Here is a 14,963-nt window from a genome sequence, read left to right as displayed (position 1 = left end):
ATTTACTTCACTATGCTTATAATATTCTGTTCACATCAGTTTTATTTATTACAAGGTCACAACTGTATTTTTTACAATGTTTTTCAAATTGTATTATGACACCATTTATGAAGCACTTGGTGACAGTGGGGAGGAAGAACTCCCTTTTAACAAGAAGAGAGTACAGAAGCAGGTCCAGGCAGCCTTCTGCTATGACTGGGCGGAGGGGAAGGGAAAAGACGAGACAAAAGAAGGAGTAAAGACAAATGAGGAAAAACACAAACTATGGGAGAGAGAAAACTTGAGTCTGTCGGTCTTCTGAACCCAAAAGGAGCTATTTCCTCGTGAGCAAGTCCTGATAGCCTCCCGTGTTTACTTTGAGGACTTCAGCCTTCACCCACAGAGCATAATGCTGTATTAAAATCATACTAACATATGAGGTCTTCAAGATGGAACCGTGTCATTTAAGACTTTATTTCTGAAAAGTATTTTAATTCCATGTTTCTATTTAACAGGGAACCAATCACAAGAAACTAATGTGGGAGAAAGTGGTCTCTCTTTGTAATTCTAATCAGTACCATTGCAGCAGCATTTGAATGCTTTCCAGGTAGCTTTTAACTGCATGATAATTATAGGGATCATAAAAATTTGCATGGACTAGTTTTTCTGCGTCAGTAATGACTCTGGAACTACTCGGTTCATAAGAACCTGTTTTGCAAAAACAAAGTATGTGTGGCCATTGCAGTTAACACCTTATTTGACTGCACTTTTTTAGTCTGTGTCAAATAACAGTTTGATCGAGGCTGGCATGTGTGAGAGCCAGATTTGTATGCTCAGAAATCAGTCCCGTGCTCTGGCCACCTGGGCAGTGTACAAAAAGAACGTCTCACCAGTGGTATTATTAGAGATCCCTTTATTGGAAAAATGAATATAATTGAAACCACTTCTGCCTTAATCTGCAGTTCAGACTAACATTCTCTGACACTATTGCGCTCTCATGTTCTGCATTGCTGACCACTTCTTGAGAGCTGCTGTAAAGAAAAGCTTTTTAGTGACACCCACAGCGGGGAGTCATTTGTGGACATTTTTTTTCATCAAAATGTGTACTTGATGCATCCTTTTTAAATGCAATTTAATAACAGAACGTCCTCAAAAAATCTACACAACAAGAATTAGTATAACAAAAGAGTACGTTCTGATTAAAGTTCTCCCACAGAGCCAGTTAATAACATGTTTCACCAAAGACTTGCTGACATGCTGGTTACTCTTTATTTTTGTGTAGTACTTTCTCTTGTAGTTAGCTAACACACAACATCTTTGATGATGTTGACTACATGTGTCATACAGCCATGCATTTTGCTGCACATGAAAATAAAACTTGCCTTTATAGCTCCTTGAAGGCTTGTCTCAAAGAAACACATTGTGCTGTAGTTGCGCGTCTCTTTTCAGTTCAGTGACTTTCTGAAGCTTCTGTTCCCGTGTATGTAGAGCCAAACATCAATGACGACGTTTGTGCATCTGTGTTTGAGCAGTGATTTTCCAATCCGAGGCATGCAGATCTACGATGGGCCGATCAATGTACAGAACTGTACATTTAGGAAATACACGGCACTAAACGGAAGGCACACCAGCGCCTTTGGCTTCAGGCTCAACAACTCGTGGCAGAGCTGCCCCAACAATAATGTCACCAACATCACCTTTGACCATGTACCTGTGAGTCCACTTCTGTGTGAAATACACAAAACCAGAGACACTGGTTTAACACGTTTTTACAAACTTGAATCTTTGCTTCATTTGGAAGAAAAACCGACAACTGTAGCTTTACACAAAAGCATTTTAAAATACTCTTGTTATTTGAAAACTGTATTCCAGTTCCATTGTCCTGTATGTTCCACTTTTGTAGATTATCAGATCGACTGAATAATTCTGGATATTTCTCAGCTAAATGTCAAATATATTCAAATATAGAGCCATGTTTTAAATGTTGAAAATAAAGAAACACTGAACACATTTGGAATATTGAATGTGAATGATGCGTAGCACCACAGAAAGCCACAGTAAATGGCTCTAGACTAATGCATCCCTCTCTTATAGATTACATCTCGGGTATTTTTTGGGGAGCCGGGTCCCTGGTTCAGTAAAATGCAGATGGACGGGGACAAGACGACCATCTTCCATGATATTGATGGATCGGTCAGTGAGTATCCCGGAGCTTTCCTGGTTAAAGAAGACAACTGGCTGCTTCGTCACCCTGACTGCATTGATGTGCCTGACTGGAAGGGTGCTATCTGCAGTGGGCACTATGCACAGGTGGGTCAGCAGGTGTCACACCCGATTCCTCATTCATTCATCTTCATATATCAGTCTTCACAAACACAAATGTCATTTCTGCTTGATTGTGTGCATTTTCATTTATATCAGCCCGTGAAACTTGTTTGTTGGGGTATCTGAAAACTCTTGAAAAAAAAGAGTCAGAAGGGATAAGAATAAAGTGCTGTTTCAAGTCCTTCTTAACACCAGTTATTTTCTGATGTTCTGAATATGTTTTGGGAAATGTCTGCTTCTTTGTGCAATAAAGCCAACAAATACACAATGGATTTTGCATTCCCTCACAATGAGCCTCGATCACAAACAGTCTTTGTGTGCAAAGCTGTATTTGTTTATACTCCACAACACAAATAGTCAGGTGTTGACTTCTCATAATTATAATTAATTATAATTAAATGCTAGCTGAAAAAGAGTGAAGGGCATAAGTTGACCTCACTTGTCATTCAGCCTCCTCAGTGATTCCATCACCTCCCGCTTTGTATGCACAGGCAGAACATCTGGGATCCTGGAGCATGTTGGAGGCCAAAAGGTGTTCCAAACAGGGCCCACTAGCATGCATATACTTCCTGGTTCACACCAATGCCCCAAATGTAAAGGAGTTCAATAACCTTCTGGCTAGAAAAAGGACAGTCCAATGTAAAATGTTTTCTTTAGCCTAGGTGGGAGGTCATGTTAGGCAGGCCACCTAGGTTAAAGGAAACATAGTACTTAAACTGACAAACCTCCCAAACTGCACATGGGTTGGACATAACGCCAGCAACCTCATTGTGTAAAAAAAGAAGCCAAGCCACAGAAAGCTTTACCCTTACATTAAACTGGGCCCAGAAGGGAATGTACACCAGCCACCAGCCCGGACCAACGAGGAGCAGGAGCTTCGACAGCTGGACAGTTGACTGGTGGCAGTCAAACCCAGTGGGACACAAAATCACAAGGACAGACCTTCTTACACTAAAATGCACCATGACCACACTCTAGCACCTTTCTCCCTTTTAGTGACTAATGACAACCTGTTTTAGAAAGGTTGTCATTAGTCACTAAACCAGAGGCACTTCAGTTCTTAGCCAGGATTCAAATACATGTATTACTTCAGTGGGTGTGTGCCTGATGTCTTGGTGTGGTATCTTTCCTGGGGGGCTCATCATAGCAACAACAACTAGTGACTCATGCCACTGCACACCACCAAGGTCAACTTCATCTCCTTCATATTAAATCGAACCAACCAGCTGCACAAGCGTCAACCTCACGCTTCTGGGCATTTTAAGTAAATGTGATTCAATTAGCTGACACCTATATTGCAGTAGCACAAGCAAAGTGAACCAATGCATCCATAGTCATGACTTCCCATCTTTCAAAGTGAATTAGAGGCTAGTGTTGAATCTGGATCCATATCTGTGTGCATCATGTACAGGTATTCAGTGTATGAACAAACATAGTGACCTGTACCAATTCACAACAGTCACCTCACAGCACTTTATATTGTAAAGTAGAGACGCCACAATGAGGGTGTCGGGTTTACAATACAGAGCACCGAACATGTATAGAGTGAACAAAGAGAAAGGATTGTCACAGAGTGAAGTCAGAGTGGCTATACTAATTGAATAACTAAAACGTGATACTTCTACTAAATCAGGTACTTCTATGATTTTATATATTATTATATGCAATGCATTCTTTTCTTTTTTTTTCAGATCTATGTTCAAACACGAAACCCTGCCAACCTTAACATGCAGATAGTGAGGGATGAATACCCTGATCGACCCCTAACACTTGAAGGCGCCCTGGACAAGCGGAAAGTTTACCAGCAGTTCCAGCCAGTGGTCACCCTGGCCAAAGGCTACACCATCCACTGGGACCAGGCGGCACCTGCTGAGGTCACCATCTGGCTCATCAACTTCAACAAGTCAGTGAATAAACTTAGAAACATTTTTTTACTCAAAGCACGTTAACAGCACCAGTGTCTGTACTGTTGGACCATTGTACCACACACACTGTGTGAGGTTGGTCATTAAACACTTTGTATATAAATAGAAAGATTTGAAATTCTATCCTGGGAGCCAATTAAGAGAAGCTAACATGGTTCTTCAGTGTTTTCAATTTCCTTTGAATACTTACCCTTGTGCTATTGGGTGTCCTGGTCTGATGGAAGTATAATGGTAGGTTATTTTTTCACAGACTTTTCATAAATTTGGTTCCTCATAATAGCAGTAGAGCTCAACATAGCGCCATCCTGACAAAGTTTAAGTGTGTCTAATCCAGTAACTTTAGTCTTAGTTTAGAAGTATAAAAGGACTGGATGTTACAGTCCCCGATGATGCATTGCTTCAAATGGAGAAAGTCTCGAGGGACGGCTGCTGTGAGAAAGCAGCCCAGAAGCTTTACCATCGGAACACATCATCAGTTGTGTGCCTCGACTTCACAGGGTATTTCAGCCTCTACGGTGCATAACGTCACATGATGTTTTGGTATCTGCTATGTATTATTATTATTTTCACTGGTTAGTTCTGAGTTCATTCTTATTACGTCTCTGAGTTTACTTATGATCAGTTCAGTTATTTGTTTTTTATGTGTCATGGTCCTGGGCCATGTGGGCCCAGTATTCTTAGTTTTCATGTATTTTTGTATTTTGTTCTTTATTTAGGCCATGCTTCCTGGGTTGATCTGTTACGTTGTTCCTTATGTGTTTTCCCTTCGTGACTCTTACCCCCTGTGTGCCCCTCTGTGTATTTATGAGCCCTCGTCTCTCTTTGTGCTTTATTCTATGTTTTCCCCAGCCCGTTATGTCTGCATTCTCCCCGTGCTCTCTCTCCTCCTGTTTGAACCTCTGTGTACTTCCTGCTTTACTTTGCCCATCTCCCATCAGTGTTACGTTCACTCCTGCCGTGTCTTGTTATGATTATCAGTGTCACCTGTGTTCCCCGTGTGCATCCACTTCCCCTGATCATCCCTCATGTGTATTTAGTCTCTGTGTTTCGTACAGTCTGTGTCGCGTCGTCTGTGTTCTCACCTCCATGTTCTCACGGTCAGTCCTTGCAGTGATCATCATAGTCTGAGTTTTCTTAGGTTGTCGCAGTATTAGTTTTCCCAGTTTAGTTATAGTCTAGTCACGCCATCCCTGCTTTGTTTGTGCACTTTGTCTTCAGCCATAATAAAGGCTCGCTTTCTGTTAAGTTCACTCCCGTCCACTCACTTGTGTATGCACCTGGGTCCATCACACACACCACCGCACGGCCTGTCTCTGCAGACCGTGACAGTACGACGCGACCATGTCGGACCCAGCGACACAAGAGAGGGAGATCCTCCAGACGGTGGAGTCGCTATGTGGGAGATGGCTGCGGTGCTCCGGAGAGGAGGAACGGGAGGAGTTGGCCCGCCAAGTGGGAGTATGCGTGTCTGTGTTTCCCTGGCTATGGGAGGCACTACACCCGCTGATCACCGACCTTCTCGTCACCGCTCTCCAACTCCGTCCGCAGCCACGGCTGCCTAGTGCGCAGGCTATGCCGCCAGAGCCCTGCTGTTGTCCCGTTTCCCCGCTGCTTCGCGAGCCAGAAGCAGTTGCGGTTGGAACGGTGAGGCTCGCCACCGACACACCCTCCGCTCGCGCCCCGTCGGCTTCCGCGTCTTCACCGCGGTCTGGCCGCACGGCGTGGCACACGGAGACGACGGAGGCCATAGACTTTGGCGAGGAAGAGCGGCAGCAGGTGTTACGGGCTTATCGGGAGGACGAGCTCCGGTGGAAGCCCTGGCTCATCCCGGAGGAGGACCTCTCACCTGCTGCACAGCCTACCAGCCGCTCGCCGTCTCCAATCCGCTTAGACTTTACTTCGCCTGCCTCATTTCTGGCAAGGATGTGGGCGGACGACCGGGAGATCGCCGCTACATCACCCCCTGCATTGGTGCCATCAGCGCCCATCGCGCCAGCTACCAGAAGGGGGCGGCGCCGGCGCCGCCGTGGCACCGCATTAACTCCGGTGAGTGACTGCGTTTTCGTGCCTCACGTCCCCTCTATGAAGCAGAGTGAGATGAGCATTGATTTGCCGGGGCCGGACACTATGACTGAATCGTGTTCGGAGACTGACAGTACAGTGTTTAGTTGTTTAGAAAGACCTACTAAGGAAATCATGGAGTCCGGTCTCTGTGAGCAGCAGCAAGCAGCTTGCACCCACGTAGAGGAGGAGCTCCGGGGAAAGCCGTGGCCTACCCCCGATTGTCAGCACATCTTTCGGGGAACACGCCTGGCTCTCGGGGGCCCTCGGAGCCGCCAGGGTCTGCAGCCTCTCACAACTCAGTTAGCTCCCTCGCAGCCCTTCACAGCTCAGTTAGCTCCCTCGCAGCCACCCTCAGTTCAGTTAGCTCCCTCGCAGCCACCCTCAGTTCAGTTAGCTCCCTCGCAGCCACCCTCAGTTCAGTTAGCTCCCTCGCAGTCACCCTCAGTTCAGTTAGCTCCCTCGCAGTCACCCTCAGTTCAGTTAGCTCCCTCGTAGCCACCCTCAGTTCAGTTAGCTCCCTCGCAGTCACCCTCAGTTCAGTTAGCTCCCTCGCAGTCACCCTCAGTTCAGTTAGCTCCCTCGCAGTCACCCTCAGTTCAGTTAGCTCCCTCGCAGCCACCCTCAGTTCAGTCTCCAGTGCCGCCTGTAGCCCAGGCCCCAGTAGCTCCCGTAGCCCAGTCCCCGATAGCAGTACGGTCCGCTGGTCAGCTTAACATTCAGCCAGGGGTCTCAAATCTCTCTGGCTCTGCATCAGCTCCTGCTGGGAGCTCGGATGAGCTCATCCAGGACTCCGCGGCTCCCACGCCGCCACCTACCTCGTCAGCTGGAGGGTCCGAGGGGCCCGTTCAGCCTCCTGTCTCTGCTGGAGGGTCCGAGGGGCCCGTTCAGCCTCCTGTCTCCGCTGGAGGGTCCGAGGGGCCCGTTCAGCAACCTTCCTCGTCAGCTGGGGGTTCTGGAGAACCGCACCAGCCTCATGCCACGTCAGCTGGAGGGTCCGAGGGGCCCGTTCAGCCTTCTGTCTCCGCTGGAGGGTCCGAGGGGCCCGTTCAGCCTCCTGTCTCAGCTGGAGGGCCCGAGGAGCCCGTCCGGCCTCACGCCTCGTCTGCTGGAGGGCCCGAGGAGCCCGTCCAGCACCATGCCACATCAGCTGGAGGGCCCGAGGAGCCCATCCAGCCACCTTCTGCTACGCCTGGTCCAGCCTGTGCTTCGTCTGCTGCAGCTCCGGCCTGTGCTTCGTCTGCTGCAGCTCCGGCCTGCGCTTCGTCAGCTGCAGCCTCAGAGCCGTCATCCTCGCCCGGTCCGGCCTCTGCATCAGCTGCTCCTGCTCCGCCTGGTCCGGCTCCGGCTTCAGCCTCAGAGTCTTCGTCTGCTGCAGCCTCAGGGTCTTCGTCTGGCCCCGCCTCAGCCTGTGCCGCTGCCTTGCGCACTGCCGGCCCCCTGAACTGCTTCGCCGCCGCCGCTGCCTTCCGCGCGGCCGGCCCCCTGAACTGCTCCGCCGCCGCTGCCTTCCGCGCAGTCGGCCTCCGGATCTGTTCTGTCACCGTGGCCACCTTTCCCGTGGCCGGCCTCCGGAACGGTTGGACTGGACTTTTGTGTTGTCGCCTCTCGGGTTGGCCTTCGGGCCTCTTTGGACATTCGCCTTCCTGTTCTGGACTCTTTTGTGTATTTGTGGACTCAGTTTTGTTCTCGTGCTCCTTGTTTTTGGTTCGTTTTGTTCCCTCCGTCCTGGTCCCCCGCCTCCCGCCCTGGGTGGGGTGTTTTCTGTTTCGCTTGTGTTTTGTTTCTCGGGTTTGGGCTGTCGGGAGCCAGCCCTTTAGGGGGGGGTGGTGTCATGGTCCTGGGCCATGTGGGCCCAGTATTCTTAGTTTTCATGTATTTTTGTATTTTGTTCTTTATTTAGGCCATGCTTCCTGGGTTGATCTGTTACGTTGTTCCTTATGTGTTTTCCCTTCGTGACTCTTACCCCCTGTGTGCCCCTCTGTGTATTTATGAGCCCTCGTCTCTCCTTATGTTTTATTCCATGTTTCCCCTGCCCGTTATGTCTGCGTTCTCCCCGTGCTCTCTCTCCTCCTGTTTGAACCTCTGTGTACTTCCTGCTTTACTTTGCCCATCTCCCATCAGTGTTACGTTCACTCCTGCCGTGTCTTGTTATGATTATCAGTGTCACCTGTGTTCCCCGTGTGCATCCACTTCCCCTGATCATCCCTCATGTGTATTTAGTCTCTGTGTTTCGTACAGTCTGTGTCGCGTCGTCTGTGTTCTCACCTCCATGTTCTCACGGTCAGTCCTTGCAGTGATCATCATAGTCTGAGTTTTCTTAGGTTGTCGCAGTATTAGTTTTCCCAGTTTAGTTATAGTCTAGTCACGCCATCCCTGCTTTGTTTGTGCACTTTGTCTTCAGCCATAATAAAGGCTCGCTTTCTGTTAAGTTCACTCCTGTCCACTCACTTGTGTATGCACCTGGGTCCATCACACACACCACCGCACGGCCTGTCTCTGCAGACCGTGACATTATGTTCCCCTTGTGTCTTTGTCCTCTGTGCCCCTCTGTGCGTTTGATCCTCATGTCTGAGTTTTCCAACATTTAGTTCCCATGTTCCCCTCCTCGTGACTATTCCAGGCCCCCCCTGTCTGTCATGTTTGCATTTGGGTCCTCACGTAAAAAGAATCCAAACAATCTGCCTCCGCATATCGTGGCACAAGTCAAGCACAGTTGTTTTAACTAAACGTTAAATAAAGATAAATTGATCAAATCTTTGGCTGAAGCTGGAGGAAATAGTTGAGAGAACTATGTAAGACTGCAGTTCTGCGTCTGTTTCCATGCCTAAGAATTTTTATGTAGCTTATCCATCCAGCTACACTTTCTGAAGCAGCATGGACGTCCTCTCTAATAAGACCAGGATTTCATGGTTTTCTGGACACCACTGTGAGAGACAGCAAGGACTGCATGTGCCATCAGTTCTTCTGCACATTGTACAGCTCAGCCGTTCCACACAGAGTTCAGGTTTATATGGTTGAATAGTTTGTAATAATGCAGCTCTCCTCTAGATAAACCCTGAGCTCCACCTGACTCCTAATCCTCAGAACCCTCTGCACCGGTGCTTAGTGATTTCTATCATAAGAGATATTTCTTATATTAAAAGTATATTGATTTATTTATTTTCCCTCGCTGTTTTTAGAGTGTGAAACTTGAGCTCACACTGGATTTTTGAGCCACTGAATCTCAGCAGAATGCTGGTTTTTACTGAAGTGAACCAGCTGCCTCGTTGTATATAAATCACAGTGCATTGTTAGATCATCCTGCAATTGTGACATGAAAATAAATTTCCTCACTTAGTAAATCTGTCCCATAGCATATAAATTAGATCCATCTTGTTTTCTTGTATTTTACTGTTGTTGATCAAAAGTAGTTCCTCCTCCCTGACTGCCGTAAAATTCCCTCAGTCCGTCACTTATCCCAGCTGACCTCAAGTAAGAATGAATCTTAAAAACAAGGACATTGCTGGTGAAAGCTGAATATACGGAACATTAACATTAATGTAGATCATAATCTTGAGCTCACATGGTGTTCTTCAGCTCTTATTACAACAAGTTCAGCTGTGAGTTTAACAAACTGTTGTTAAATCTATCAGGATGTTTTGGATGAACGTGCAGTTACAGTGAACATTTCCATCATCTGCTTTGTTTATTATGTCGATTGTTTTCATAATTGGTTGGATGGTCCATCACGATGACTTATTAGACGGGATGTTTTTTCCTCCCAGTGGACCCAGGATGGTCCAGTGTATCCTATGATAAGGAAGCAATAAAGGAAGCACTGAAGCCCCCTTTCCTTTCCTGTTTCCAGTTTAAAGGGGGTTTATTGTCATTTCCTGTTCCAGTTCTTCAAATCTTCAAACAAATTTGGAGAATTGGAAGAGCTTTGATTATGGCCACCACACAGATAATTCCAGGTCTGTCAGTTAGGAAACTTCCTAAGCAAAATGGACTGTTGGAATGTAGGTAGGTGTCAGGCTACTGTGGTGAGTCGACCCTTGACCTTAGCACAGAAAGATGAAACAGTTTTAAAGTAATTGGGAACATGATGGGAGTTTATTGAACACATGGATTCTGCTTTGAAACTAGAGTCTATATTTAGAGGATTTCTGTTATTAATTTGAATGAAATGGAGCCCATCAGCCCCTTCACCTCTCAACATTCTTTCCAACGATTCGCTGCAAAAATAGGAAAAGTTTCTTTTTGAGCTTTGGCCTCTCTTCAGCTGGCTTTCATGGTGCGGCCCTGAGCTATTTAAACTGCATGAAGTCTGTTTGTTATTTCAAGCTTGTCAGTTAATCCCTGATGGCCTGAATCAAAACATGACAGAACTAATACGACTCATTTTCACTGATTGTGCAAAGAACAATGGCTCCATCTACAGCTCATTGTGGTGTTTAGCAAGTGAGGCAAACTTCTGTAAAAAGAAGCGAACCACATCTTGTTCCTGTTTTGACTCAAAACCTCTGTTTTGAGAGTAAACTGACGAGTTTAATTATGTTTTTGTCTGACTTTCATATAATGACACAGTTTTCGTTTGTTTGTTTTAAAATATTTGACAAAAAATCTTGTAGAAGATTCATTTTGAAGAAGCTTTTGAGTTAAAGAGATCTGATTTGAGTCAGTTTATATGGCAGGTTTTATTTCACGTAATATTTGACCTTATTTAGTGTTTTTTCATGTATTTAGTCTTTAAGTAGAGCTGGCACCTTTCAGCAGACCACTAAGGGGAACTGATGATTGATAAACAGCATGCGTGGCTTTGTGAAGTCAGATCCTGAATAGTTAAGCTGAGCAGCTGACAGAAGAGTCATTAAGGTAATCAGAACGTTTTGCAATGTAAATGCAAATAACATGCATTCTGTATGCTGCACACAAATGACTGAGAATCAGCCCCATGCCACAGTGTATAAATTAAACACTTTGATTTTTGAATACTAATGCATATCTGTGATAGACTGGTGAGTCTTTAAATGGTGCGCCCTGCATCTTACCCTCTAACAATCCCAAAAGGTTGAGTCTGCTCATCTGGACGTTTTCAGTGGGAGAAACGTTTCGTCACTCATCCAGGTGACTTCTTCAGTCTCAGCCGACTGCAGGTTTCCCCACCGTGACAGTTTGTAACGGTACATTTGGTCTTTGATCAGTGATCAGTGGGCTTTGATTAGTTGTTGTTAATTAATGGTCACGACGATTTGCACATTAATGATCAAGGAACTGACCTCACAGCCCAGTGGTGCTAGTTTCAGTCATTATGCAACTGGCAACTTTTAATGCTCACTCCCTACATTTGAACAGCAATACATCTACGTTCCACTCCTTACATTTTCAAAGCAGGCTTGTTACTTTGCACTTAGTTCATCTGAAGCCACTTGTTCACATCACTGCTTTTCTTTTCAGTGTTAAACCAATTTTAAATTAAGAGGAAGGTCAGAGAAATGTCAGGACTGCTCAGTGACATCTGATAAACAGTCAATATAAGGACTGCATTTAAATCATTTTAGAGTTTTTAAATCAGATATTGCATCAGTATAAGATGTGAATGGTTTTTCATATAATGAAATATGTTTGACAGCAAGTTGAACTCTGCATTATTTGAAGGTTGCATGAATATACTTGGCAGTTCATGCAGTCTAAACAGCATTCTGTTTATGGTAATGCATTTTGTTGGACAGGTTGGTAAGCTGTGGTGGTTGCAGTTTTAGGTTACATCAAGGTACCAGTCAATTAGAATTTAAGCTGATATTAAAGGTAATACTCATTAGTCGCTCGCTGAATTCCACCTTTCAACCTGCCTCGTAGTGTCTGCAGGCTAGAAATCAGCCACAGTAGCTCGTTTAACATCAGCTTATATCATGTTGACTTTAAGTCTGTACATGTGTTGTTGTGTAAATCATAAGGTTCAGTTTCATTTACACAAAAATACCTGATAGTGATGTCCCCATGTTTTTGCTTTTGAAATTAAATCAGATCATATTGGATTTGGATTGGATTGGTGTTTCCCTTGTGTTTCAGGAATGACTGGATCAATGTGGGCCTCTGCTATCCACAAGGTACCACCTTCACAATCCTGTCAGACATCCACAATCGGCTGACCAAACAAACCCGCAAGACTGGCGTCTTCGTGAGGACGACTCACAAGGAGAAGATCAACCACTTGCACTTGGCCAGAGGATATTTCTACTGGGAAGAAGACACTGGGTCCGACACATGCACAGACCACTACATTACACTCATTACCAGAAGTAGGACAACTAGGAAAAATATACAGGGATTAGACACACAGAAAAGATCACTCTTACAGTAAAATAAGAGCTACATCAGCCCAAAGTGAAATGTGGCATTCCTACAATAAAAGATGCAAAGGTGTGACCTTTGTGACTAAGCACACATAAAGCTGGGCATACCCTGGATATATACTGATATACTGTTAAGAGGATGGATGGATGGCACTGTAAGATTTCACAAAAAAGTGTACCTGTAGGTATTACTGATCACCTGACTGCTCAGGGTTAGATGACATGAGTGTACTGTGAAACCTCTGTGCATTGCAATGTCAGATGTCAGGAATACCTTTAACAGTGTGATTTGTTTTTGGTTGCTAAGTGTCAGGGAAAGCATATGATGCCTGTCATTCATTGTGTGTCTCGCAGCCTCCTCTTCCTGAAGGTGAAAGCCCACAATCACAGAGAGACGTTTGCCTTCTGCTCTGTGAAGGGTTGTGAGAGGGTGAAGATCACAGCAATCGTACCAAAAGGCAGTCCACCCAGCAACTGCTTGGCTAAGGCGTACCCCAAACATGCTGAGCTGCCCATTGTCGATGTTCCAATGCCCAGAAAAATTCCCACTGCCAGGCTGGTGAGCAATGAAATTAAAATGATTCCAACTCCCCACTATTTTCCTGTGGAATTGGCATTATTCATGTCATTAGAAGTATAGAAAGAATATATGTCCTGGCTAGATGGAAGATTAAAAGAAATGCTTATTTTCTTCTCTTGGTGTTAAAATCCACTCTGAAACACCGTAAAGAGAGAGGGAGAGTGGAGAGATTCAGTAGAGGTGCAATATACAGTAACCAGGTATAGTACTGTGACAATCATACCACTTGATCCCTGGTATAATTCTCAAACACGCACCTTAAAGCACATAACTCGTAAGCTGGAGAGAAAATGACATATCACAAATTTAGAAGATCATCATTTAGCCTGGAGAAATAGTTTCCTGCTTTATAAGAAAGCTAGAACATCTTACTATTCATCACTGATTGAAGAAAAGGTTTCTCTCTTCCTCCAAACCATCAGCGTGTCTGTCAGACCCCATTCCTACAAGACTGCTCAAAGAAGTCCTGCCATTAATTAATGCTTCGATCTTAAATATGATCAACCTAAGAGTAGTTGTCAAACAGCTAACAGATCATCTGCAGAGGCTTATTTGAAGAGTTTCAGTCAGGTTTCAGAGCTCATCACAGCACAGAAACAGCTTTAGTGAAGGTTACAAATGATCTTCTTATGGCCTCTGACAGTGGACTCATCTCTGTGCTTGTCCTGCTAGACCTCAGTGCAGCGTTCGATACTGTCGACCATAATATCCTATTAGAGCGATTAGAACATGCTGTAGGTATTACAGGTACTGCACTGCAGTGGTTTGTATCATATCTATCTAATAGACTCCAGTTTGTGCATGTAAATGGAGAGTCCTCTTCACACACTGAGGTTAATTATGGAGTTCCACAGGGTTCAGTGCTAGGACGACATAAAAAGTAATATAAAACTGAGGTTATTGTACTCGGTCCTAAAAATCTCATTAATATGGTATCAGTAATCAGGCCCCATCTTATCTTAATGACCTTGTAGTACCATATCACCCTATTAGAGCACTTGGCTCTCGCTCTGCAGGCCTACTTGTTGTTCCTAGAGTATTTAAAAGTAGAATGGGAGGCAGAGCCTTCAGTTTTCAGGCCCCTCTTCTGTGGAACCAGCTTCCAGTTTGGATTCAGGAGACAGACACTATCTCTACTTTCAAGATTAGGCTTCAAACTTTCCTTTTTGCTAAAGCATATAATTAGGGCTGGACCAGGTGACCCTGAATCCTCCCTTAGTTATGCTGCAATAGACGTAGGCTGCCGGGGGATTCCCATGATGCATTGAGTTTTTCCTTCTTCAGTCACCTTTCTCACTCACTATGTGTGAATAGACCTCTCTGCACTGAATCATACGTACAGCATGTCTTTATCCTGTCTTCCTTCTCTCACCCCAACCGGTCGCAGCAGATGGCCCCGCCCCTCCCTGAGCCTGGTTGGCGCTGTATAAATAAAATTTAATTTAATTTTATTGACCACCTGCCTAATATTGTCTTGGTCCCCCTTTTGCTTCCAATGTAACAGATCCTGTAAGTCCTGTGAGTTGCGAGGTTGAGCCTTGATGGATCAGACTCTAGCATATCCCACAGATGCCTGATTTGACTGAGATTTGGGGAATATGGAGGTCAAACCCTCAAATGCATTGTTGTGCGCCTCAAACCATTGCTCTGTGGCTGGGTGAATTATCCTGCCTAAAGACACCACAGCCATCAGGGAGCACCATTTCCATGAAAGGGTGTACATGGTCTGCAACAAGACTTAGACAGGTGGAACGT

At 45.3% G+C, this 14,963-nt stretch overlaps 1 protein-coding gene across 3 annotated transcripts in view; it reads left to right on the top strand.

Moving 5' to 3' along the window:
• The window catches only part of cemip (cell migration inducing hyaluronidase 1), a 156,770-nt gene that overhangs the window by 129,032 nt on the left and 12,775 nt on the right, over positions 1-14,963 (top strand). For all 3 annotated transcript variants that reach the window (XM_082530610.1, XM_082530611.1, XM_082530612.1), the window contains exons 21-25: positions 1,512-1,692; positions 2,074-2,289; positions 3,996-4,207; positions 12,345-12,530; positions 12,983-13,187. In XM_082530610.1, the coding sequence (XP_082386736.1) occupies positions 1,512-1,692; positions 2,074-2,289; positions 3,996-4,207; positions 12,345-12,530; positions 12,983-13,187 (1,000 nt within the window). The remainder of the gene's footprint in view (positions 1-1,511; positions 1,693-2,073; positions 2,290-3,995; positions 4,208-12,344; positions 12,531-12,982; positions 13,188-14,963) is intronic.

This window comes from Aulonocara stuartgranti, assembly GCF_965226115.1.
Source record: "Aulonocara stuartgranti genome assembly, chromosome: 1".
NCBI lineage: Eukaryota > Metazoa > Chordata > Actinopteri > Cichliformes > Cichlidae > Aulonocara > Aulonocara stuartgranti.
Note: the sequence above shows the minus strand (reverse complement) of the source record. Positions and strands in the feature narration are given on the sequence as shown.